At 43.9% G+C, this 27,187-nt stretch overlaps 1 protein-coding gene across 7 annotated transcripts in view; it reads left to right on the forward strand.

Annotated features, from left to right (window-relative positions):
• Positions 1 to 226: 226 nt before the first annotated feature.
• Positions 227 to 27,187, forward strand: part of DCLK2 (doublecortin like kinase 2) — a 185,729-nt gene continuing 158,768 nt past the window's right edge. For 4 of the 7 annotated variants that reach the window (XM_081544013.1, XM_081544009.1, XM_081544010.1 and 1 more), the window contains exons 1-2: positions 432 to 1,212; positions 25,565 to 25,899. In XM_081544013.1, coding sequence (XP_081400139.1) covers positions 792 to 1,212; positions 25,565 to 25,899 — 756 coding nt within the window. In that variant the 5' untranslated portion in view covers positions 432 to 791. Of the gene's footprint in view, positions 1,213 to 25,564; positions 25,900 to 27,187 lie in introns of all 7 variants that reach the window. The other 3 variants (XR_014069343.1, XM_081544011.1, XM_081544012.1) reach the window with 3 other exon arrangements.

Raw genomic sequence — 27,187 nt, forward strand, 5'->3', positions numbered from 1 at the left:
CTCTCGCGCCGCAGAGCCTCCGCGCCCCCACGTGCGGCCCCCTCCCTCTCCTGCTCGCCCACCTCCCTCCCTCTGGGGTTTGGGATTCCTTGGGGAGCAGGAAGCCCCCTGCTGCCTTGCAGCGGGCCGGGCAGGCGGAGTGGTCGGGCCCGGGGGCGGATGCTCGAGGGTGGGCTGGGCCAGCCGGCTGCGGGGGAGGCGCGCTGCGTTGTTTCCCGCTAGGGTCGGACTCTGCGCGGGACGAGCCTCCGCGCGGTGCTCTCGGGCGGGGCCTGGGGGCGAGCGAGGCGGCGGCGCTGCATCCCGGGCCTCGGGCCGGGCGCGCGGGCGGGCGGGGGCCGGGCCGCCGCCCCCGCGGCGCCTCCCCTCCCTCCCTCCCCCTGGCTCCCGGGAGCGGCGGGCGGAGGAGCTTTGTGTGCGCCCGCGGGCCGGGGGCGAGCCTCGGGCGGCCCAACTTGACATCGGCCGGCGGACTCCGGGGCGGGAGTGGTGAGGCGTGAGCGGGTGGAGGAGGTGCCTGGGGGGGCGTGGGGCTCCCGGGCGGCGGGAGGGACCGAGCGAAGCGCGCCGGACAATGAGCTGGGCAGCTCGGCGCTGCGGCCACTTTTAGGGGGCGCGGGCCTCCGCGGCTCCACCTGCGCGGAGAGGCGGGATGTCCAGGCCAGGTGTCCCGGCGCGCTAAGGCTCTCTCGCAGCCCTACGTTCCCGAGCCGGTTCTCGCCTTGACCCCGGGCTACCTGGAGCCTCCAGCTGGGACGTGCTTGGCCGGGCGCCCCCCCGGAGCAGCCGCGATGGCCAGCACCAGGAGTATCGAGCTGGAGCACTTTGAGGAACGGGACAAAAGGCCGCGGCCGGGGTCGCGGAGAGGGGCGCCCAGCTCCTCCGGGGGCAGCAGCAGCTCGGGCCCCAAAGGGAACGGGCTCATCCCCAGCCCGGCGCACAGTGCCCACTGCAGCTTCTACCGCACGCGGACGCTGCAGGCCCTGAGCTCGGAGAAGAAGGCCAAGAAGGCGCGCTTCTACCGGAATGGGGACCGCTACTTCAAGGGCCTGGTGTTTGCCATCTCCAGCGACCGCTTCCGGTCCTTCGATGCGCTGCTCATGGAGCTCACCCGCTCCCTGTCGGACAACGTGAACCTGCCCCAGGGCGTCCGCACCATCTACACCATCGACGGCAGCCGGAAGGTCACCAGCCTGGACGAGCTGCTGGAAGGTAGGCGGGGAGGGCCCGGCGCGGCAGGTGCGGCCTCGCGGCGACAGGTGCACCCGCTGGGGGAGGCTGCGGCGGGGGCGGAGGGGGCGGTGATGCTAGGCGGCCGCGGGGCCTGTGTGGTTCGCTCTGCTGTTCCGCAGGTTCTGTGTGGGGGGCGAGATTTCACACACACTCTGGCCTTCCTAGGAGATAAGTGTTTTTTTTTTTTAAAAAGTGAGAAATCCTAACGGGCTTTGTGACATCTCTCAAGATGGGTGAACTTATTTTTGATATTTGCTCTTTTGAAGTGCTCGATCATTGTGGAAGTGGCTCTCCCGTGAGGATCTGCGGAACCCTCTATCTCATAAGCTGTCTGTCCCTCCCTCTGTGGAGCTCAGTACGGGCACCTGTGGTGTTTCGGCTTTCAGGACCCTGTAGTACTGGGTCTGCTCAGAAGCTGTGGTTGTGAAACGCCCCAGGTTGCCTTTCCTGCTTTACCTTGCAGCAGAAGTTTCATGAGGTCAGGAGAGGGGATGGGAGACTGAGGTTCTCAACCTTGGTTGCATCTTGGATCACTGGGGACTTTAAGAAGTAAGGGTGCCTGGGCCCCCTTCCCACGTATTTGGATGTAAATTGGTTTGGGGTGTGGTCTGACCATCTGGAGTTTTAAAAGCTCCTCAGGTGATTTAAATGTGCGACTGAGGTTGAGAAGGGCTGGGATAAGGGTTTTCCACGATTGGTTGGTAATGAGGTGATTCAAGGTTAATCTCTCCTAGTTAGGGAGATAGAGGCCACAGAATCAGCAATTGAGGCCTGTTACAAATTGGGCCTATAGTGTCAACCATGCTGGACTCAAAGACTGTTTGGCCTTATGTTGGGTCATCCTTGAATTCCTGCAGTATTTAGGCTTCTTTTGCTTCAGGGAGAGAAATCATTACTAGCAGTTAAGAACCTATATCCAGAATTAAACACGACCCATAAAGTTCAGAACCCAAATATGTGCTGACTGTGTCTATATACAGCCTGCTCTCATGAATCTTTTTTGTAACTTAATTTTTAAAATTTTGGCTGTGCTCTGCGGCATGTGGGATCTTAGTTCCCCGACCAGGAATCGAACCCACACCCCCTGCAAGAAGGGAAAAATCTTAAACAGACCTCCAGGGAACGCCCCTCATGCATCTTAATACAAATAGCACATACAGTTATGGTAGTCATACCTATATTGGCTTGGCAGGAGAAGTAAACTGAACTTGGAGCCAAATGTTTTTCTTATATTAACTCATCATGTTATTATGCTCTGAAGGCACTATGTCCATTTTATGCATGAAGAAACTTAAGCAACATGCCTTGTCATGCAGGACATGCGGTATATGTCCGTTCACCTGCAATTCCCTTTTAAAATTTCTATTGGAGGATAATTGCTTTACAATATTGTGGTGGTTTCTGCCATACATCAACATCAGTCAACCACAAGTACACATGTGTCCCCTCCCTTTTGAACCCCCCTCCTGTCTCCTACCCCATCCCACCCCTCTAGGTTGTCAGAGAATCAACAGATGTGGCCACACTGTGGAGTCCTTAAAGTGGTTGGGTTTCTGTTTAGTCACTGTTATGGAAAGTTTTCCCTGCCCTAGGCTAGATGAGGACTCAGCCAAAACGTTGTCTTTTCTCTGTGTGTGTGTGTGTGTGTGTGTGTGTGTGTTTGTGACTTCACAGATTCTCCTGAACATTGGAGTGTTTTGGTTTTAAAGGCTACCTGAGGTGAGGGCAACCAGCAGAATATTAAAATGAAGATACATTGTTAAAGGGGTTTTATTGCTTTAATCCTGTTGCAAACTTAAAAGTAACATTTGCCCAGATACTTCAAAACTGAGTAACACATTTTCTGATTGACCCAAGGCTAGGCTAGTGGCCCCGTGGAAGGATGGAGGCAATGCCTTTTGCTTAATATTCATTACTCACATGCCCTTGGAAAACTGTGCCTAGTGTGGTCTGAGAAGGGACAGTAGTTTTAATATCATTCTCTGAAATAATTTTAACAGTGTTAGCTGCATGAAATGAATGTAATCCAAAGATGAATATCATCTAGGGGAGATAGATGGTCAGCGTTTCCATTATGCATGAGAGCACATATTGTGTACTGAGTTTGTCATTGCTCTAGTGGTACATGGTCCACTGAGTCTAATTCTCAAACTGCAAATTGGAGGTTGATAAATATCCTTCTAATCGTTTGTTCACTGATTTCTGTAGGGGAGGGAACCATAAGTATACAGAGTCCAAATTATACCACAATATGAAAAGTGATAGAACACAAATATTTGCAACAGAACTGTTTCCCTAGTATAGCCAATTGCTCACGTGTTTCAAATGTAATAAAATTATATTTTTTTAAATGTAGTAAAATCACTGCAAATGAAGAAAATTTAAGCACTTCTTTTGTCATAGTGGCATTCTCTTTGACAATAGATCTTTGAGTCTTTAATTTCCCACAAAATGAGTGGAGTACCCTGTTTCAAGGCAGTTTTTAAGAAAGACCCATCGATGCTTAATACCAGCCATTCAGTAATTTAAATAGTTTCAACGTTTAGTTTAAATTGTGTGCTCACATGTTCAGCTTTATCATGCAGAAGGACTAATCAGCTATCTGTGGAGTTACTTGCATCAGTATCACCCATGTTGTCAAAACTGACTATTTCATCTTAGTTCATTTTTAATAAAGATTTTCTGTTAGTATGTTTTTACACCATTATGTTTAGCTGTTCTCTCCTTTGCCTCTTCCATTCCATGAAATTTGTAGTTTAGGAGATACTGTTTTTCCTAAAATGTTTTTTTTTCTAAAATATTTGCAGTGAAGAATAGAAAATGATGACTCAAGATAGCTGGGCATGAATGCTCATTCAGCGCCTCAATCTCACTGAACTCAGATGACAAAAGAAATTTGCATGGCCCAGATTTTTTCTTCTGCCCTTGAGAGCCTCTGGAGACTAAAAACTGTTCAGGTATAGGCTGGTCCTCCTGCACTGCGCTAACCAGCAGGCACCTTAAAAGTGAAAGTCACTCAGTCGTGTCTGACTCTTTGCGACCCCATGGACTATACAGTCCATGGAATTCTCTAGGCCAGAATACTGGACTGGGTAGCCTTTTCCTTCTCCACGGGATCTTCCCAAGCCAGGGATCAAACCCACGTCTCCCACATTGTGGGCGGATTCTTTACCGACTGAGCCACAAGGGAAGCCCAAGAATATTGGAGTGGGTAGCCTATCCCTTCTCTAGCAGATCTTCCCAACCCAGGAATTGAACTGGGGTCTCCTGCATTGCAGGCAGATTCTTTACCAACTGAACTATTAGGGAAGCCCAGCCTAATGGTTTAACTCCCCTTGCTGCATTAATTTCAACGAGTTGGTGCTGTGCATCCCTATAATCCTATTTAGTCCATGTAACTGGATAGGGACCTTCTCTCAAAGGACTAAGTCATAGCAGTCAATATTGGGAAACACAGTTTGAACTGTCTGAAGCCATGAGCTAGCCAACCATGTCACAGCTCTGATAAATAACCGAGGATGTCCAGCTTACACATTCCTAGGTTCTCAGAACTCGTGGTCTCGGTGTTGTTTCTTGAGTGTTCTCTTTTTCAGAGCTTGAGCTGTAATTATTTTGATGTTCCAAAGACAGATGCCCAAGGACAGTGGCAAGAATGCATGACCAAGTTGATGTCCCTAGGTTCTGCTGACTGTGGATTTGAAAAAAATTCACCTCCATTCACGGCCTCAGTGTCCTGTTAAATGAAAGGTTGGCAGATCCCCTAAGTTAGATCCCGTCTGGTCTAAAATACATACCTTTCCCCTGCTTAGGTGGTTATTTATTGTGTGATGGTCTGGGGTGCCTTCTCTTACCCAGAAACTATCTTTCAGAGAATTGACAAGGCAACAAATGCTTACACTACAAGGAGTGGGTATGTGGCTCTGATAAACTGTTTGCAAGGTGCCTAAATAGTTGCTGCCTATGTCTGCCTCTTTCATTACAAAGTAATGTGTCACTTTATATCATTTATACCTTTTCCCCCTCAGTCAACAAATGAATAAGCTTCTTCCATTAAGCAGTCTTAAGTTAGCTTGAATTTGAGAAAAATTAAGTTCTAAAAGAAATCAAGCATTTGAAACTTCTGAGGTTTTCCTACTGCACCTAGTTTATTGAATCTCTGGTTATTTAGTCTCCTTGGTTATTCAATCTCCTTGAAGGTGTTGGATCAAAATATAGTGACAGTTACTTTTGAGTAAAAATGAGTCTCCCATAAGAACTCCCATTATAAGTTTTATACCCCTTGAAAGGTAGACTTTTATACTAATATTAGAACCTGAGCTCTTGGAACTTGTTGTAGTGCAAGCAACATAAACCCACAAGATACAAGATATTTGTGTGTGTGCGTGCTTGCTCAGTCATGTCCCACTCTGTGACTCCATGAACCATAGCCCTCCAGGGTCCTCTGACCATGGGATTTTCCAGGCGAGAATATTGGAATGTTACCAGGGGATAATCCCAACCCAGGGATCAAACCTGTGTCCCTTGCATCTCCTGCATTGGCAGGCACATTTTTTACCACTGAGCCACCTGAGAATCCCCTGTAAGAATTTTGCACATAGTGAAAAGCAGTGCACATTTATATGCAGCAAGTATGATGACTGGACATAATAGTTAACATTGGATCTTCACTCTGCAAAACCTTCTCTACCTGGGAGACTCGTATCTCCTTCAAGACTCTTCAAATATCATCTTTCTGTGAACTTTCTTTCCAGATCTCAGGGTCATTGGTCTCAAAGTGTTGTTGATTGAGAGGATAGTTGTTGTTTTTCAAGGTGTTGGGGGTGCAGTTTTTTCCCTCATGGTGCTCACGTTCTAGAGGGGGCTTCACCAGTGGTTCAGTGGTAAAGAATCCACCTGCCAGTTTGGGAGACATGGGTTCATCCCTGGTCCAGAAAGATCCCATATGCTGAGCCAGACCAACTGAGCCCATGTGCCAAGAGAAGCTACTGCAATAAATAGCCCAGAAAATGACTTTCCCTCTAAGTCTCTTGATTGTCTAGAGAGAATTCAAAGTATGAATTAAGCTTGAATAAGGTTGTTCCTGTATATTTGTGAAAATGTGTGTTTTGGAAAATTGGATTGTATTTCCGATGAATCAGAGATGGCCTGCTGACTCATCATGGTGAAGACAATGTACTCTTCTGCAGTACTTGCTTCTATAAATCTGATTTTTTTCCTTTATCTCATTTCCTCAAAACAGAGGAACTCAGGTCTGCTATAATGCAGCTTCATAGGAAGCTCTTTCCAGGGGCAAAGGGAAGAGAAATTTTCATTTGAAGCATAAAGAATTCTAGAATGAATTCTAAGATGAAAGGAAATATTTGGGAGAACATGTATGAGATGAGGTTCTGACACAGTGATATGCTGGTAGTTAAGATCACTGTTTCATGAGGTTTTAAGCTATGGAAATGGATGTTTTCATGGCCCTGTGATATAAAGTAAAGGGAACTAGAATCCTTGAGCAGTGATTGTCACACTGCTTTCTTCAACATAGACAGGCCAGGGAGTTTCTGTGTGTCTGTACTGCCTGGCTAGGTCTCTTTCTTCTCATCCCCACCAGCCTCTGCTCCTACTGCTTCTGTTTTTTTATCTCTTCTATTGATAAAGTAAACCATTACCCTACGGATGAGGGATCCTTTTCTTAAGATAACTATGATTTTTTAGATGTTTTACATGCAATCATTGTGTGAGATGCAGGTATTGTGTGAGATGTTTTATGTGTTTTTATTTCACCCTTGTTATCCTCGTGGCATATGGCTGCATTGTCTTCCCCATTTTGCAGCTAGGGAGGTTGAAATCAGAGGACAGAGAAATTATCCCCTTGCACCAGTCAGAAGAGGTGGAGCTGGAATCTGGGTTCTTCCTCCTTGGCCTTTGAACGTCTGTATTCTTTAACTGCTGTGTTCTACCACCGTTAGGTGGGGGCCCTTCTGACCCCTGAAGTTTACATAGGTTATGTATCAGCAATCTAGAGCTGCATCACTGCTGCAGCCAGACCTGCTAGGCATTTGTATTTGGAAAAAAAAGAGTACAGTAATTTATCAGTCACTGTAGATGTAGAGACAGTTTTAGGATGTTTTGCATATAGATCCTAAACTGAGCCATATATTGACCTGTCCACCTGCACAGTTAGGTCTGTGCATCCAGATTCTGCAGGCTGCCTCACCTGGCTTCAGTGTCCTCATCTGCAAAATGAAGAAGGTTAGGTCATTGCTAAGAAGCCTTCCTGTTTAAAGCTCAGTGATCTTGAGAAATGCTTCTGGAAGTGGGAAAGAGAAATGATCTGTCTGCCTCCACGTCTCTCTTTAAAAATTGGCCAGGTTTTGTGTTTGAATGTGGTTACCCAGGTTCAGATGGAGTTCTTAGAATCTCAGTAACCTATAGGAGGTTCTTCTCCTAGAATGTTCTCAGGAAAGAGGAAATTACAAACCCACTGGGGATTGGGACCATGGTCATCTTATTCATTCCTTTGTCCTATCAGTAAATACTTCTGGCATGTGATGTTTGATTTATTTTACCTTTGTGCCATTTAGAAGATAATTTTGATAGGGGGAATAAGTGGGTATTGGTGTTGAAAAAAATCTGAGTTAAGACAACCAGCTGAACAGTTGGCTAGATTTGCAGAGGTCAACTTAGTTCATGTCACCGGCAAATATTCCTTGTCTCTTGTCTCAGTTTTGAAATGAGATTTTATTCAAGGAAAAAGGATGCAATATATTTATATATTAACAACTTGTCAATTTCACTAGTGTCTGAGATGCCTGACTTGATTTTTCTCTCTGGAAATCTTTCATAATCAAATTCTTATACCTTTATTTTGAATGTGTGTGTTAAATCCCAAGACTATTCTAAGCCCCAGAGTCGGACACGACTGAAGCGACTTAGCAGCAGCAGCATTCTAAGCCCCCTACTATTTTCAGCATCTGCTTTCAGTTAGTTCTCTGACATAGCAAAGACTTAGTTTTGTTCATCTTTTCATATTCTTATTTTAAGTATTATTTTTAGAAAATTTATTTCATATATAGTTTAGATATGATGTGCATTGTACTATAGTTTTAAAATTCTATGTGTTGGCTCTGTTAGCCCTGATGGCTCAGATGCTAAAGAATCTGCCTGCAATGCAGGAGACCTGGGTTCAATCCCTGAGTCAGGAAGATCCCCTGGAGAAGGAAATGACAACCTACTCCAGTATTCTTGCTTGGAGAATTCCATGGGCAGAGGAGCCTAGTGGGTTACAGTCCATGGAGTTGTAAAGAGTCAGACATGACTGAACAACTAATGGTTTTCATTCTTTTATTCAGTAGAACATGCAATAATTTCCATTCTAATTCAGGCGATTTTTTCCTGTTTGCCGTATCTCCTGAAGCCTAAACCACTAGACTGGCCGTATGGTAATCTGTCAGAAGCTACTACCTTTGAGACTGAAGGAATGGGAAATTATTGATTTGTGAGATCAACTTTGGTTCTTTTGATTATAGTATAACATTTACTAACATTTCAACATAACTAAAATAATCTACAATTGTGACCTACTATGTTTTTTGATTATGCTGCTGCTGCTGCTGCTAAGTCGCTTCAGTCATGTCCGACTCTGTGCGACCCCATAGACGGCAGCCCACCAGGCTCCACCATCCCTGGGATTTTCCAGACAGGAGTACTGGAGTGGGTTGCCATTGCCTTCTCTGGTGTTTTGTTTATACATTGGTCAAATTACAGTCACTAGCAACCAAAATATATCACAATGGAAGTTTGAAAATTCTCATTGATTTGTTTCTTCCTTCACTGTATATGGCAACCCACTCCAGTGTTCTTGCCTGGAGAATCCCAGGGACGGGGGCGCCTGGTGGGTGGCCGTCTATGGGGTCGCACAGAGTTGGACACAAATGAAGCGACTTAGCAGCAGCAGCAGTCACTGTATATATGTTTTACAAATTTCAGATTACTTTGTTAATTTTTTGTTGTTGTGTAGTCACTGAGTTGCTCTTTACAGCATCGGGCTTTGCTTCTATGACCAGTCACATCCACTGTTGCATAGAAACCTGAAATGAATCAAGGTCCATGCATTAAGGCAAATTGGAAGTGGTCAAACAGGAGATGGCAAGAGTGAACATCGACATTTTAGGAATCAGCAAACTAAAATGGACTGGAATGGGTGAATTTAACTCAGATGACTATTATATCTACTACTGTGGGCAATAATCCCTTAGAAGAAATGGAGTAGCCATCATAGTCAACAAAAGGTCTGAAATGCAGTATTTGAGTGCACTCTCAAAAACGATAGAATGATCTCTGTTCATTTCCAAGGCAAACCATTCAATATCGCTATCAGTATCAGTATCAATATCACTATCACTATCAATATCAACATCAGTAATCCAAGTCTATGCCCTGACCAGTAATGCTGAAGAAGCTAAAGTTGAACAGTTCTATGAAGACCTAGAAGACCTTCTAGAACTAAAACCCAAAAAAGATGTCCTTTTCATTATAGGGGACTGGAATGCAAAAGTAGGAAGTCAAGAAACACCTGGAGTAACAGGCAAATTTGGCCTTAGAGTACAGAATGAAGCAGGGCAAAGGCTAATAGAGTTTTTCCAGGGAACACACTGGTCATAGCAAACACCCTCTTCCAACGACACAAGAGAAGATTCCACACATGGACATCACCAGATGGTCAGTACTGAAGTTAGATTGATTATATTCTTTGCAGCCAAAGATGGAGAAGCTCTATACAGTCAGCAAAAGCAAGACCAGAAGCTGACTGTGGCTCAGATCATGAACTGCTTATTGCCAAATTCAAACTTAAATTGAAGAAGGTAGGGAAAACCACTAGACCATTCAGGTATGACCTAAATCGAATCCCTTACGATGATACAGTGGAAGTGACAAATAGATTCAAGGAATTAGATCTGATAGAGTGCCTGAAGAACTATGGATGGAGGTTCATGACATTGTACAGGAGACAGGGATCAAGACCATCCCCAAGAAAAAGAAATGCAAAAAAGCAAAATGGCTGTCTGAGGAGGCCTTACAAATAGCTGTGAAAAGAAGAGAAGTGAAAAGAAAAGGAGAAAAGGAAAGATATACCCGTTTGAATGCAGAGTTCCAAAGACTAGCAAGGAGAGATAAAGCCTTCCTCAGCGATCAGTGCAAAGAAATAGAGGAAAACAATAGAATGGGAAAGACTAGAGATCCCTTCAAGAAAATTAGAAATACCAAGGGAACATTTCATGCAACGATGGGTAAAATAAAGGACAGAAATGATATGGACCTAACAGAAGCAAAAGATATTAAGAAGAGGTGGCAAGAGTACACAGAAGAACTATACAAAGAAGATCTTCACAACTCAGAAAGTCATGATGGTGTGATCACTCACCTAGAACCAGACATCCTGGAATGCGAAGTCAAGTGGGCCTTTGGAAGCATAATTACCAACAAAGCTAGAGGAGGTGATGGAATTCCAGTTGAGCTATTTCAAATCCTAAGAGGTGATGCTGTGAAAGTGCTGCACTCAATAGACCAGAAAATTTGGAAAACTCAGCAGTGGCCACAGGACTGGAAAAGGTCAGTTTTCATTCCAATCCCAAAGAAAGGCATTGCCAAAGAATGCTCAAACTACTGCACAATTGCACTCATCTCACATGCTAGTAAAGTAATGCTCAAGATTTTCCAAGCCAGGCTTCAACAGTACATGAACTATGAAATTCCAGATGTTCAAGCTGGTTTTAGAAAAGGCAGAGGAACCAGAGACCAAATTGCCAACATCCATTGGATTATCGAAAAAGCAGGAGAGTTCCCGAAAAATATCTATTTCTGCTTTATTGACTATGCCAAAGCTTTTGACTGTGTGGATCACCACAAACTGGAAAATTCTGAAAGAGATGGGAATATCAGACCACCTGACCTGCCTCTTGAGAAATGTATATGCAGGTCAGGAAGCAACAGTTAGAACTGGACATGGATCAACAGACTGGTTCCAAATTGGGAAAGGAGTATGTCAAAGCTGTATATTGGCACCTTGCTTATTTTAACTTATATGCAGAGTACCTCATGAGAAAGGCTGGGCTGGATGACACACAAGCTGGAATCAGGGTTTCCGGGAGAAATATCAGTAACCTCAGATATGCAGATGACACCACCCTTATGGCAGAAAGTGAAGAAGAACTAAAGAGCCTCTTGATGAAAGTGAAAGAGGAGAGTGAAAAAGTTGGTTTAAGGCTCAACATTCAGAAAATTAAGATCATGGCATCCAGTCCCATCACTTCATGGCAAATATATTGGGAAACAGTGGCTGACTTTATTTTTTGGGGTTCTAAAATCACTGCAGATGGTGATTGCAGCCATGAAATTAAAAGATGCTTACTCCTTGGAAGGAAAGTTATGACCAACCTAGACAGCATATTAAAAAATAGAGACATTACTTTGCCAACATAGGTCCGTCTAGTCAAGGCTATGGTCTTTCCAGTGGTCATGTATGGATGTGAGAGTTGGACTATAAAGAAAGCTGAGCACCGAAGAATTGATGTTTTTGAACTGTGGTGTTGGAGAAGAGCCTTGAGATTCCCTTGGACTGCAAGGAGATCCAGCCAGTCCATCGTATAGGAAATCAGTCCTGGGCGTTCATTGGAAGGACTGATGCTGAAGCTGAAACTCCAATCTTTTGGCCACCTGATGTGAAGAACTGACTCATTTGAGAAGACCCTGATGCTGGGAAACATTGAGGGCAGGAGGAGAAGGGGACGACAGAGGATGAGATGGTTGGATGGCATCACTGACTCAATGGACATGTGTTTGAGTCAACTCCGGGAGTTGATGATGGACAGGGAGGCCTGGCATGCTGCAGTCCACGGGGTCGCAAAGAGTCCGACACGACTAAGCAACTGAACTGAACTGAGTCACTGAGTTGTGTTTGATTCTTCTGTGACCCCGTGAACTGTGGCCCACCAGGCTCCTCTGTCCGTGGGATTTCCCAGGCAAGAATACTAGAACGGGTTGCTATTTCTTTCTCCAGGGGAACTTCCTGACACAGGGATTGAGCTGGTGTCTCCTGCATTGCAGGGAGATTCTTTAGGACTGAGCCAGGGGGGGCTGCCCTTGTTAATTTCCGTGTAATCACAGTGTAATTATTTCTGAAAGACAGTGATGGGTTCTCTCTTCCCCAGTCTCCTTGCTCATTATCTGTTTCTTTACTTAGCAGTATTTTTATCTCATCTGTTAAGAAATCAGGAAAAGAAAAAGAGAGTTACAGAAACTTACTACTGGTTACATTCTTCATCAAGCCTTGGAGAAAGAAACCACTGGAGAAATAGTCTGATGTAAATTCATCTCTTCTTAGTTTAGTGATTAAGGCCAATAGCTAGAAAGTTTCACATAAACCTTCTTTATGAAACCCTTAGCAGAGTTCTAGCATGCTGTGGCTCTTTGGTTAATGGGAGTGCTCCTCAGCATCTCAAACAAAAATGTGTGTCCTTGTAACTTCCCCCTGTAATTCTAGAGCCACCATTTGGAGCCATAAGACTTCAGATGGGGCTAAATGGCAGCCCTTCACACATCTTAAGACAGTGGTCATGCTTTCCTCTGCCGTTTCCACTTTCTGCCCATCCCCAAAATATAACCACTTTTTTTTTTTTGACAAACATCTGGTTTCTTTATATTTTAACCACTTGACTGAATCTTTTTGAGCTGTTCTCACTATCTCTTGCTTAAAATTGGAGCCAAGTCTTTCTCTAAGATTAGCAGTAAAGTTTAAAGGTGGACTGGGGAAACTCTGTCAAGGAAAGTTTACCTCTATTCAGAAGATGAGCCAATTTGAAGGACTGACCCTATGTCCATTATGCCCCAGTTTACTTACAGATATTGTTAGATGGGCAAAATTTTTTTTATAATTTATTTTTTGGCTGCATGGGTCTTAGTTGTAGCATACAGACTTCTCTTTAGTTGTGACACATGGACTCAGTAGTTGTGGTACACGAGCTTAGCTATCCCACGGCATGTGGGATCTTAATTCCCTAACCAGGGATTGAACCCATGTCCCCTGCATTGGAAGGTGGATTCTTAACCACTGGGACTCCAGGGAAGTCTCCTAGATGGGCACATTTTGGTTTGAAGATCTCTTTCTCAGTATCCTTAAAATTGCAGCATTTCTCAAACTTCTTGCAGTGTTGGGATAATTCAAATTGAAAAACAATGTAAAAACCTAGCAGCCAAGTTGCAGAAACCCAGCACTGCCTTAGCTATTTTAAACACACTGTCACTTAAATATATATTAAGGTTGATGTACCTGTGCATATAGGTCGTAGACACCAGTACGACTAGACAAACACATTGACAACCTAAAAGCCAACAAAACTGTATAATCAATAAAAATGCAAAATAGTCATGTAAAGCTCCAGAGACTATTTGCTCAAACTAAGGGGTAATTCCCAGTGTGATCATGGTGCTGAACACTGATCAGCCTTGGTGTGCTGAGTCTCAGAATGCCGTGTGACGAGTCAGTTTTGCACACTACTGAACCTTCATTCTCACGGGGTAAAACTGTGTCTTCTGGCCTTAACTCTCTCTGTGTATGTCTTGTACGTACAGTAGGTCCTCTTCTCCCTCTTTACCTCCCAGCAGAATTACCCGACACGATGCCAGGAGAGTGGAGGCTGTGGGCACAGAGTGGCCTGGCTGCACTTGATTTAGAAATAGACATTCAGATGTCCCAGACAGGACGATGTAAGCATTTTAAGTCTTATTGTCAAATTAAGTCCAGAACTGGGAGTTCCCTGGTGGCCTAGTTGTTAGGGTTCTGGGCTTTTACTGCCATGGCCTGGGTTCAGTCCCTGGTCATTGAATTGAGATTAAGTAAGCCATGTAGCTCAGCCAAGATAAATAAGTACAGAATTAAAATTGCCATGATGGATGCTTGTGGATTGTGGGGTATGGGTGGCTCAGGTTTGAGGAGCAAGAAGACAGATAATGGATCTGATCTGTGGGTTCCATCCTACCAGGAGATGATTGTTGTTGTTGTTGAGTTGCCAAGTTATGTCTGACTGTTTGTGAAGATTAGACTTTTTTCTTTATTTCCCAGCTCTAAGGCTTTTTGGTGAGTAGCATTTTTGTTTTTGCTTTTACATGATTTCTTTGGTCTTACGTTAACTTCTCCCAAATTTCAATGCTGAAGCATGGAGTTTTGGACATACTTCCTCCTAGATATTCTGATGTTCGGTGTAGCTTTTCCACCCCTTCCTCAGTGGAGGGTATCACAGGCTGTACCCCTGGATGTTACTTTAGGAGGTTGTCTTCAGCCACTTGCCTTCAGATGTGCTGAAGGAGCGCTGGTCTTGGAGGTGAAAGATCTCATTTTGTGTCCTCAGCCCTGTCCTGCAGGAAAGACTGTTCTATTCATTTTGTGAAGGTGGCAGCAATGGTCCAGCATCCAGTGAGAGCTTTGTGTCACTCTTCCGGTTCCCAGAAGTTTAAATTCTGGGTGTTGTACGGTTTGGGTAGAAAACCCAATTAAGCTGTTTGCTGTGACAGGGTAGCAAGTCAGTCTTTGTTTTCCTTACTCTGTATTTTTCTTAACCAGCTGGGTGTGGGAACTTATCTTTGGTGTGCTTTAGATGGAGATATTCACATTATTTCTGAGGAGGGCATGGTAATCCACTCCAGTATTCTTGCCTGGAGAATCCATATGGACAGAGGAGCCTAGAGGGCTACGGTCCATGGGGTCACAAAGAGTAAGACACGACTGAGCAACTAAACAGAGATCAGCATGCACTTTATTACCCACCCAGTAGGACAGTCTCACAAATGTACTTGATTAAGGACATCAAATCATCTTATAGATGCAACATACCCAAGTTTATTTTTCTTGGTTACATTCCTTTAGATTTATGTTTTTTCCTCAAGTTTGGAAGTTGGGAAAGCATTTAGGCTTCCAGGATTTTTTGGTGATATTGGACCTAAAGTGTCAGCCAGAGTTTTTTTTCTTTCCTCTTCTTTGTTACCATATTTAAATCTGTTGGGGAGGGGGAGGTTTTCTTTAAGCTTGATGAGTCCTTGCACTTTAGACTTGTAAACAAGTTTTCTTTTTCATCATGAAGTTCATTGCTTGCTTCTACTCCCAGAGTTAGGTATAGTCTCATTGTCCAAGTTTTGTGTATCTGAGTTTCTGCCATGAATGTCAAATAGTTTGTAAATATAGCTAATTAATGCTGTTAGACAGTTAAGGTAAATATTTTAACAGAGGTGGGTAGGAGACTTTCATAGTAACCGATAGGGCTAAAACATAGTGTTGTGGAACTTCCAACTGTGTGAATCTACATTTAGCTATTTACAATTTCTAACAGTAAGTGGCTCAGTGGTAAAGAATCTTCTTGCCAATGCAGGAGACATGGGTTTGATCCTTGGATCGGGAAGATCCCCTGGAGAAGGAACTGGCAACCCACTCCAGTATTCTTGCCTGGGAAATCCCTTGGCAGAGGAGCCTGGTGGGCCACAGGCCATGGGGTTGCAAAGGAATCAGACACAACTTAGCAACTAAACAACAGACAACAGTAAGTTGATGTTTTAAATGTTGAGGAGTTACTGTGGTTTAGCTATTAAAATATGTTTCATGTGTAATTCACACAAAAACACGTATGCACACATGTTCCATTGATTGAAAGACACATTACATTTATTGGGGGCCTCCCTGATGGTTCAAACGGTGAAGAATCTGCCTGCAATGCAGGAGACCCAGGTTTGATCCCTGGGTTGGGAAGATCCCCTGGAGAAGGAAATGGCAACCTGCTCCAGTATTCTTGCCTGGAGAATCCCATGGACGGAAGAGCCTGGTGGGCTATAGTCCATAGGGTCACAAAGAGTCAGACATTTTCTGAGCAACTAGCACTTTCACTTACATTTATTGGACTAAAAGCATGTCATGATCTGAAATGAAAAATCTTTTGGTAGGTACTAGACATCCCTCGCAGCCTGCTCGTTTTCCTCTGTGCCTTAGGTTGCCCTCTGACGGGCTCTCGTGACCTGAGAGTGTCTCGGACCACACGTGACGTCCTTCAGGAGCCTGGCCTGAGCCTTTCACGGTCATTCCGTGTCCGCACCTACACTGTGCAAATGTTTAACCTAGAAGCAGTGCCAATCCAAACCGTGAGATGTGCAGGTTTGCTCTGGAAATAGGCGTCTTCACCATGACTTCGACGAACGTGTTCTGGGCGCCTCCTGTACCTCAGTGCTGGGCTCGGTGTGCGGAACGTGAGGAAGGGAGTGTCGGGGCTGTCAGGAGGCTTCCAGTCTGGGCAGTGGTTTGTAACCAGATTGTGTTCAAAGTCTACTGTGAAATAGGAAGCCTTTCTCACATGCTCTGGTCACACGTTCCACTGTTTCTGGTTCAGATGAACTGTGGTGAGGCCTGGGCATCTGGGTTCTACAGTAAAACCATCACACACACAAGAAATTCTCCCCTAAGGACCAGCAGAAGAGACAGAGAATAAATGATTATGCACATTATTAGCACAATGTAGGCTCAGGATATGGCAGATACCCCGAAGAGTGACATAATTTTTAAAATTTTGAAACTTGTCTATAGAAAATTCATAAAATGTACATGTATAGCCCAGTGAGTTATTATGAAGTGAACTCCTTTTTGACTCCTATCAGGAAAGAGAGACCCGGGAGTTCCTTGGCTGTCCAGTGATTAGGACTCTGCGCTCTCGCTGCCAGGGCCCCGGTTCAACCCCTCGTTAGGAAACTAAGACCCTACAAGGTGCATGGCGTGAAAAGAAAAAGCAATAGGATGTTGCCAGCATCTGAGAAGCGCTGCCTGTGTCCCTTCCTAGCTGTTACTCTTCCCAAGTTATAGTAGTCCGACTCCTGCTTTTCTTTGTGCTTTTACCACTGCTGCTGCTGCTGCTGCTAAGTCGCTTCAGCTGTGTCTGACTCTGTGCGACCCCACCAGGCTCCGCCGTCCCTGGGATTCTCCAGGCAAGAACACTGAAGTGGGTTGCCATTTCCTTCTCCAATGCATGAAAGTGAAAGTGAAGTGCTCAGTCGTGTCCAACTCTTCGCGACCCCATCGACTGCAGCCTACCAGGCTCCTCCGTCCATGGGGTTTTCCAGGCAAGAGTACTGGAGTGGGTTGCCATTACCTTCTCTGGCATCCCTAATCAGTAGAGTTCAATTTTATTTGTTTCGAGTTTAAAGAAATTAAATCCTACTGCATTCTATTCTTTTTTCGTCTTTTGCTCACTATTTGTAAAATTCATCCAAATTGTTGTATGTAGCTTGCTTGTTCATTTCATCTCTGCATAGTAGTACATTATATGATCACACCACTGTCCTCTTGCAGGACACGTGGGTTGATTGTCATCTTTGACTACTGAGCAACACTTCTGTAAACACGTATGTGTGTGTGTGTAAACTCTGGTGCCAATATACACCAGTTTCTTTTTTTTTTAATTAATTTATTTTAATTGGAGGCTAATTACTTTACAATATTGTGGTGGTTTTTGCCATACATTGACATGAATCCGTCATGGGTGTACATGTGTTCCCTATCCTGAACTCCCCTCCCACCTCCCTCCCCATCCCATCCCTCTTAGTCATCCCAGTGCACCAGCCCTGAGCACCCTGTCTCATGCATCGAACATGGACCGGCGATCCGCTTCACATATGATAATACACACATTTCAGCGCTACTCTCTCAAATCATCCCACCCTCACCTCCCACAGAGTCCAAAAGACTGTTCTTTACATCTGTGTCTCCTTTGCTGTCTTGCATATAAGGTCATTGTTACCATCTTTTCTAAATTCCATATATATGCGTTAATATCCTGTATTGGTGTTTTTCTTTCTGACTTACTTCACTCTGTATAATAGGCTCCAGTTTCATCCACCTCATTAGAACTGATTCAAATGCATTCTTTTTAATGGCTGCCGTATACACCAGTTTCTTCAGGGTATTTTCCTGGGGTGGAGACCTGTATGATGTGTACATTGTCAGCTTACCTATCACTAGCTAATGCCCACCTGTTTTTCCTCAGTGATTGAACCAGTTTAAAGTACATGGAAGTTCCAACAATATATCAAAATTCCTTTTGCTTTACCTCTTTGCCAGGGGTGATGAATCTTGACTGGTCAGTGAAAACAAGGTAAGGAGAGAGGAAGAGGAAGGCTGTTTCAAGCATCAGAGTGAGAATGAGAATACGAGGGTGTGGTGAGTTTGGAAGGAAAGTGCATCATGCATCCTGGTGTGACGCTACCTTAGGAGCCTGTGTGGAAGTGGCAGGAGGTGAATGGAAGCGTGTGCTACGCTGGGGAGTTGGGCCTTTATTCTAATGGCAGCAGTGCAGGCAAAAGACATCAGATCTACATTCTTAAAAACTTGCTGTGACAGGTCTGTGGAGGGTGAGGTGGTGAGGCCTGCCACTTAACTCCTCTAATCCGGGGAGGAATGAGAGAGGGCAGGGTTGCAGGGGATGGGCTCCAGGGATGCTTAGGCCACGGTCAACAGTTTTTCCAGTTCTGCTGAATGTGGGCAAAGAGAGAAGAGGCAGGAGTCTGGGTCTTTGCCTGGGTGACTGTGTAAGTGGTGTTTCATTAGGTTGGTGAATTCCAGAAGTGAAGCGTTTGAGGTTGAGTGGCAATGCTGAGGAGTGAAGTTAGCTTCAGATGTGCTGTTCGAGATGACCGTACTTATCTGGCAGAGATGGTTTGTATGTGGCTTGAACTCGAGAAGGCTGGACTGGAGATGTCCTCAGCGTCCAGTTGGTTGTTGAAGCCATTTGCGGGTGGATGCAGCTGCTCACAGGGTCTGAGGAGGATGGGGTGGATGGAGGGTGGGAAGGGAATTCTGAAAAACAGACCAAGGAGGAGCACCAAAGAAGTGAGGTAAGCTGGAAGAAATTAGATCATGGAAGCTGAGGGAGAAAAGGATTTGCAGGAGACAACTCATGACTGGTGTCCAGCGCCCTCAGAAGACATCAAGTGACATTACAGTATGTGCTTTGCATGTGGCAGGAGAGAAATGCTTGGCGTCAGGGTGTGTCAGCCAGGGGAGCGCAGGAAGCAGAGGTGATGCTGCAGGGGCTTACGAGCAAAATGTAGGTGAGAAAGTGGGACAACCAGATGAGTCCTGTCTAGCTGGGCACTGTGTGTGTTGGTGCTCAGTCACGCCCAACTCTTTGAGACCCCATGGACTGTAGCCCACCAGGCTCCTCTGTCCATGGGATTTCCCAGACAAGAACGCTGGAGTGGGTCACCATTTCCTTCTCCAAGGGATCTTCCTAACCCAGGGATCGAACCCAGGTCTCCTGGATTGCAGGCAGATTCTTTACCGTCTGAGCCACCATGAAGTGAATGGAAACCAAAGTGCAGCAGGTAGGAATGAAGAGGGGGAGGATTTGTGTGTGGTAAGGTCGGAGGCACTTGTGTATAATCCTGAGTGAACAAAGAAGAATGTGCCTGACCTGAAACCGCAGCACGAGGGGCAGGAAGGACCCAAATGTCGGGCAAGGGACTTAACATTGAATGGGAGGAGAGTGCCCTTGTCACTGAGAAGGTGAGAGAATTGGCACAGACTGGAGCATGTCTGTTCAGAGAAGAATCGGGGAAGTTCCTAGCTTTTAATAGCCTCTTGCCTCCTAAAGAGGAGGCAGTTCATTTGGTTAAGTAAGGATGAAAGTTAATGCTTAACAGGTACCCAGGTTACCTTACACAGCTGTTGACAGTCGCTCTGTCAGCCTGCTCCGTGTGAAGTTATAGGGAGCATCTCTGAACAGATGTCAATGGTAAGAAGCCATAGCCACGCCTCTGGAGAGGGGCAGAAGAAGTCGGAAATCTTTCTATTCCGCCCTGGGCTTGAAAACAGTTACAGTGATGTGTAACCACTTTCTGCTTCTATCCATCCTTCTACATGGAAAACGAACCCTTACAAAAAAAAGGTTCATTGAGGTATGCTGCTGCTAAGTCGCTTCAGTCGTGTCCGACTCTGTGAGACCCCATAGACGGCAGACCACGAGGCTCCGCCGTCCCTGGGATTCTCCAGGCTGGAGTGGGTTGCCATTTCCTTCTCCAGTGCATGAAAGGGAAAAGTGAAAGTGAAGTTGCTCAGTTGTGTCCGACTCTTAGCGACCCATGGACTGTAGCCTACCAGGCTCCTCCGTCCATGGGATTTTCCAGGCAAGAGTACTGGAGTGGGGTGCCACTGCCTTCTCCATTGAGGTATAGTCGACTAACAGTATTAGTTTCAGGTAGTTTCAGGCATATAGCATAGTGATCTAATACTTTTACAGATTACACACCACACAATATTATAAAATGTTGGTTATATTCCTTGTGGTGTATCTCACAGTCCTGGGACTGACTTATATTCTCACTGGTGGTTTGTAACTGTTAATCCTCTTCACCTATTTGGCCACTTTCCCAGCTCCTCTCCCCTCTGATGACCACTAGTTTGTTCTCTGTATACAAATCCTCTTCTATATAGTATTCTGCTGATCATAATTTATAACATGATTTCCCACCAGGGTATTGTGGTCAAAGAACTGTTATTAGAGACAGAATATAAATATGTCTGAGTGTGTGTACATATCTCAGTTCTCTTCAGCTAAAGACCACCAAGAACATCTCCAGAATTGAGCAAGTTGAGTTTACCACTCACTGCAGCCAGCAGGAGTGGACAGGACAGGACACCTCAGGGCAGCTCGGGTGGAGGCGTGAAAGCTGTCCTAGGAAGTGGGCTTTGGGTGGATAATTTCAGGGAGGTTCTAAGGAAGCAGGACTCATCCTGTATTGGGTGTTGTCAGAAGAAGGACAATTCTGTGACTCAGTACCTTACTAAGTGTTATAGTGAGGGCAGACTAGACTGAGGGAAAAGCTAGAGTTGGTGAAGAAGTGGCTCATTGAGTGACCTTGTTTTCTGTCACTGTGTCACCTCAGAGTGGCTGCATTTGACACATATTCTGTGAGGTGATACCCACGGAGGAACACAGGTCAGACCGTCTCAGACCAGACCCTGAGATCTAGCTGCTGTGAATGTCAGATCAATTCTGAACTTCAGGGATGGCTTTATTTTTGATATATCCATGTATGATATTTATGTATATACATAACACATTTTATTAGCTTTAATTTTAAATGAGATGTTTATTCCTTGTTTTGGTGAGTGCATAATGTGTATTGGTAAAAGTTTAAAAAATTCTCTGACAAGTTAGGGGAACAAGGTCGTGAGGAAAGAAGCACCTGGTTTGCAGCCGCCATTTCTTCCGCCTTCAGTCTCTGCATCTTTCGCAGAGCTTCCAACAGCACTGTGCTGGGATGGAGCATCCAGAGGTTCGGAGCCGCTATGAGGAGGGTCCAGGGAAGAATATACCACTTTCAGTGGAAAGCAAGTGGAGGTTACTAGCTTTGATGACTTGGTTCTTTGGGTTTGGATTTGCTATACCTTTCTTAATAGTAAGACAGCAACCGCTTAAAAAATAATCAATGCAACAGATAGGAGGAGGAGCATATTAAGAGGTGGAATCTCTTAAAAGGATCAAACCCTTGAACTCAGCATCCTAGATATGTTTGTAAATAAACGTATGGCATAAATCCTTAATGTCTCTTCTCTGGAATATGAAAGTGAAACTGAAGTTGCTCAGTTGTGTCCAACTGTTTGCAATCCTGTGGTATGCAGCCTGCCAGGCTCCTCCATCCATGGGATTTTCCAGGCAAAAATACTGGAGTGGGTTGCCATTTCCTTCTCCAGGGGATCTTCCCAACCCAGGGATTGACCTGGGTCTCCCGCATTGCGGGCAGACTCTTTACTGTCTGAGCCACCAGGGATGATAATTGAGCATGTGCTTATTACATTTTATTTGGGTAATATTGCATTATTACTGTCTTAATTAAACGTGTGATTTAAAAGAAAAAAAATTCTCTCACAATGTAGCATTTTATCCATATACCAAGGTTCGTTACTTTAGGATATACTTTTTCAGCTGTGTCATTAGCATAACATGCATTGCCATTTGGAGAACTTTTCTCTCTGGAGAATGTGTAGGAAACAGATTCGTTCACTGACCCGGGAGGGAAGTAGGTGGGATGAGGGCAGAGAGGAGGGATATTTTTAGAAATATTTAGAAGGTTAATACAACATTGTACATCAGTGGTGCTCCAATAAACTCCTTTTCTTAGTATTTATTTATTTTGGTTGTGAGGAGTCTTGGTTGCTGTGCACAGGCTTTCTCTGGTTGTGAAGAGTGGGGGCTCCTCTCTAGCTGTGATGCATGGCTTCTCATTGCGGTGGCTTCTCCTGTTGCAGAGCACGGGCTCTAAGGCACGCGGGCTCCACAGTTGTGGCCCTTGGGCTCCAGAGTGCTGGCTCAGCAGTTGTGGTGCATGGACTTAGTTGCCGTGTGGCATATGGGATCTTGCCGGACTAGGGATCGAACCGCTGTCCCTTGCATTGCAGATTCTTAACCACTGGAGCACCAGGGAAGTCCAAAATCTTTTTTTAAGATAGAAATATTTAGAAGATAAAGCAGATGGAACTTGATATCAGAATATAGTTTGTAGGAAAAACCATAAGGGTGAGGGATGAGGCCTAGGTTTCTGGCAGAGGAGTTGAATAGGAAGTGATGTTTCTCACCAGGATGGGGAAAAAGGGAGAAGTGACACATTGGCAGGGGGGTAACAAATTTTAAACAGAAATCCCCACAGAAGCATAAATCTGGTTGTTGGAAGACTGATTGCTTCTATTCAATCTTGTAGTTGCCTGGTGTCTAACAAAGAATAAGGTTTTATTGTTTAATAGCAGGAACTATAACTGCCTTGGGAGCCAAAATGTTAAGTGCTTTTGTCCACATATTCTCTCCCTGTAGGCAGATCTGTGTAAGTGACAGAACTGTAGTCAGGAGATTGTTTGATGGAGGGGAACCCGGAGAAGCTGGTTTAGGCATCTTAGTGGCTACTTTGTCAAGGTGTGACATCTGTATATAGGGATTTCTGTGTCCAGGATACAGAAACTCGGGGCTGACCTCAAAATCATGTCTTGAAACTTTGTGCTGAAATGTTGAGTGCCAAGGATGCCAAGGTGGGTTTGCTGTCGTAGGGGCGCCTGTCATGTGAGCAGGCACTCCATGTGAATTGTGAGGAGGAAGTCTGGGCTTAACAGAAGGGTGCTCTATGAACAGTTGAGTCTGCCAGGGCTGCAGAACAGGGTGAGGCTCTGTTCAGCAGGCATTAGTCAGGCCAGGTTCAGAACTTTACATATTTATTATAGAACTGATCCACAGTTTTTTAATAGAAACATTATGAAGAGAGGAAGGAAGGAAAAATTTATCTGTAACTACACACAAAATTGAGAGACAGGCTTTCTTTACCTGTTTTCATTCTGGCATTCTGAACTCGTGTAAAGAGGCAAAAGGAAAATTTAAAAGGCAGCTTCCTGGTTGACATGTCAGCTTTGCAGGGGCTAGTTTGGTCAAGGTGATCTGATGTATTAACTTTGCGCTTGTTTTGCCATTGTCATTTCTCCTTATGTTTGGAAAGACTCTCCCCCAGCTGATTTCTCTGGCCTTAAAAGAGAACAATCACTTTTTCTTGCTGAGATTCCTTCTTTTATCTTCCAACTTAATATTTTGGATCAAACATGCAATTAAACTTTATCATAGGTAAAAATAGTAAGCTTTTCAATGTGAGAATGGTTTTCTCTATAAAATTAAAGCATATTGTTAGCCCCCAACTAAAATAAATAAATTTATAAAAAAAAATTAAAGCAGTATTATAATGATTTATTTTAGCTCATTAGTATATGTATGTCATGTATAGTTCCATTTTACTAAATTTACACTTACTTTTGAATTACATGCCATTTTCCCACATTGTGAAAAATGATAAACCTACAGAGATGGAAAATCTCTAAATGGTGATGGTTGGGCTCGATTTCAGAGTATCGGTGAAGAAGTAGCATTGAAGCCTGAGACTGGTTCCCTAACTTTTCGTGGGCAGTGGCCCAGTTAGACCTTTCAACAGAAAACGCTGCTTCTCTTTTCAGATCCTTTTGTGTCTCATCTGTTACTGAATTGGTCACATACCTTTGGGAATCTTTGAATCTTTGAGTTCTCCATTAATTAAGACTTCAAAACATTCTGATCATAGTTAAAAATAGTATTTGCATTAATAGGTTTTCCTCAAGAATTCCCCTCTACTATTTTGGTTATTTTGTTTTTAGCACTTAAGGCTTGTACCATCTATTTAAAATGAGGCCATTATATTACATATGTGGAAAAAAAGTGAATTCTTTTTGAGTTAGAAGATACTTTAGAGGAAATCTTAGCATGTGATCCTTTTATCTTTTATACCAGAAAGTTGAGACTAAAAGAATTGGGTGACTTCTGAGTTTCCTGAGAGAAAAATTGTGGTTTTTTTCAATATATAGTTTTGGAACTTAAAATTAATGAACATTTGGATCAGTTAACCAATTGAAAAATAATATAGTTGTTATATTTTACTTGGTAAAAATTAAGCCGAAGGCTACATGAGTAATGAACACATCATTTTAACTAATAATCCTTCCTCATTTAAGGAGACATTGAAAAGGCTATGTATCTAAACTAATTATTTTACATTCATTTTTCCATTAAGAAAAAAAATTCTTGTGGTATATTTCTTTGAGCTGACAAAACTCTTGCTTCATTTTTGTAGTTTCATTAATTGATTAAATGATCATATAACTGAATATAATTTAGTCAGCTCTGTGAATTTTGTAGAAATTTTTCTTTGAGGGCTGAAATACATAATTGGGAACAGAAGGAAAACAGTTTTACTTCTTTATGTAAATATATTATCTTGTGATACAGTTATTTCTTCCAGAAGGAGACATTAAAATTAGTTAATGGACTTTTGTAAGCAAGGAGTACCTTAGAATTCACCTGGTTCAACAACTTCCCTTTACAGACAGTGATGCTGAGAAGCAAAGTGCAGGAAATCCCCCGGCGGTCCAGTGGTTAGGACTCTGCACTTTCAGTGCTGAGGGCGTGGGTTTGATCCCCGATCAGGGAACTAAGCTCTCACAAGCCGCTCTATGCAGGGTGACATGTGACCAGAAAAAAACTCAGATCTTCAGTTGCTTTGTCCAGTGCGTTTCACTCACTCACACATTATGAATAGCATCACACAGGATGCTATTCAGAAGAAAGGGGTGTGGGGAGAATGCTGAAGCCGTTAAGTTGAAGAGTCACTCAGTGGACTTACAGCATCTGTGCTTCATAGAAAATGGCTTCTACGGTGGGAATAATTACATTGATAAACCTGATTTTTTTCTTTTTAGGTGAGAGTTACGTGTGTGCATCAAATGAACCGTTTCGTAAAGTTGACTACACCAAAAACGTTAATCCGAACTGGTCTGTGAACATCAAGGGCGGGACCCCACGAGCCTCGGCTGCTCCCTCCTCAGTGAAGAGTGAAGTAAAGGAAAGTAAAGATTTCATCAAGCCCAAATTAGTGACTGTGATTCGAAGTGGAGTGAAGCCTAGAAAAGCTGTGCGGATCCTTCTGAATAAGAAGACTGCTCACTCCTTCGAACAGGTCTTGACAGATATCACCGAAGCCATTAAGCTGGATTCGGGAGTGGTGAAGAGGCTGTGCACGCTGGACGGGAAGCAGGTAGGGTGTCTCTAGCCCCGCATGCTCTAGCTTGCTTTTAAACCCTCTCTGTACCACGACTGAGCGAATTCACTTTCACTTTTCACTTTCATGCATTGGAGAAGGAAATGGCAACCCACTCCAGTGTTCTTGCCTGGAGAATATCCCAGGGGCGGGGAAGCCTGGTGGGCTGCTGTCTATGGGGTCGCACAGAGTCGGCCACGACTGAAGTGACGCAGCAGCAGCAGCAGCTGTACCACGGGAGTTACATAGTTAACAATATGAATGTCATAGTTCACTAGAAATGATTCTCATAGTTGTGAGGAGCGTCTGTGTGTTGGTCTTGATCATGAAAAATGTAAGCAAGCGGCTTCCTTTTCTGTTTACCCAAGTATCTCAAAAGAGATGTAGAGAAATCTGTCATAAACTTTTTGAAGTATAGTGTTACTGTTTAGCAAAGTGATTCAGTTGTACATATATATGTGTACAGATTCTTTTTTAAATATTCTTTTCCATTATGGTTTAATCATAAGGTATTAAATAGAATTCTCTGTGCTATGCAGTAGGACCTTTATGTTTATCCATTCTGTGTATAAAAGCTTCCATCTGCTGGCCCCAGCCTCCCACTCTGTGCCTCCCCCAGCACAGTGCCCCGTTGGCAACCACTAGTCTGTTCTCTGTGCCCATGATTCTGTTTCTCTTTCACAGGTAGGTTCATTTGTGTCATATTTTAGATTCCACAAAAAAGTGATATCATCTGGTATTTGTCTTTATTGTTCTGACTTCACTTTAGTATGATAATCTCTAATTGCATCCATGTTGCTGCAAATGGCATTATTTCCTTCTTTTTATGGCTCAGTAATATTCCATTGTGTATATGTAGCACATCTTTATCCATTTATCTGCTGATGGGCATTTAGGCTGTTTCCATGTCTTGGCTGTTGTGAATAGCGCTGCTATGAACATAGGGAGTGCATGTATCTCTTTGAATCATAGTTTTCTCTGGATATATGCCCAGGAGTGGGATTGCTGGACCATATGATAATTCTGTTTTTAGTTTTCTGAGGAACCTCCATACTGTTTTCCATGGTAGTTGTACCAACCTAGAGGGAAATGTGAATTTCTGAGGGAAGAATGTAAGTTGAAAAGGCTGCTACATGAAGTGAAATATTCTCTATTTAAGAATAAAAACATCTATTGACCAGTAGAGTCATTATGAGTTTGGGTAAATCACAGAAATAAAAGTAAAAGGTATTTAATGCTTTTAGGAAAGTCTTTCCTGACTACTTATGTATAATATAGAAAATGC

This window comes from Giraffa tippelskirchi, chromosome 11 (assembly GCF_054371585.1).
Source record: "Giraffa tippelskirchi isolate mGirTip1 chromosome 11, T2T-mGirTip1v1.2.pri, whole genome shotgun sequence".
Classification (NCBI taxonomy): domain Eukaryota; kingdom Metazoa; phylum Chordata; class Mammalia; order Artiodactyla; family Giraffidae; genus Giraffa; species Giraffa tippelskirchi.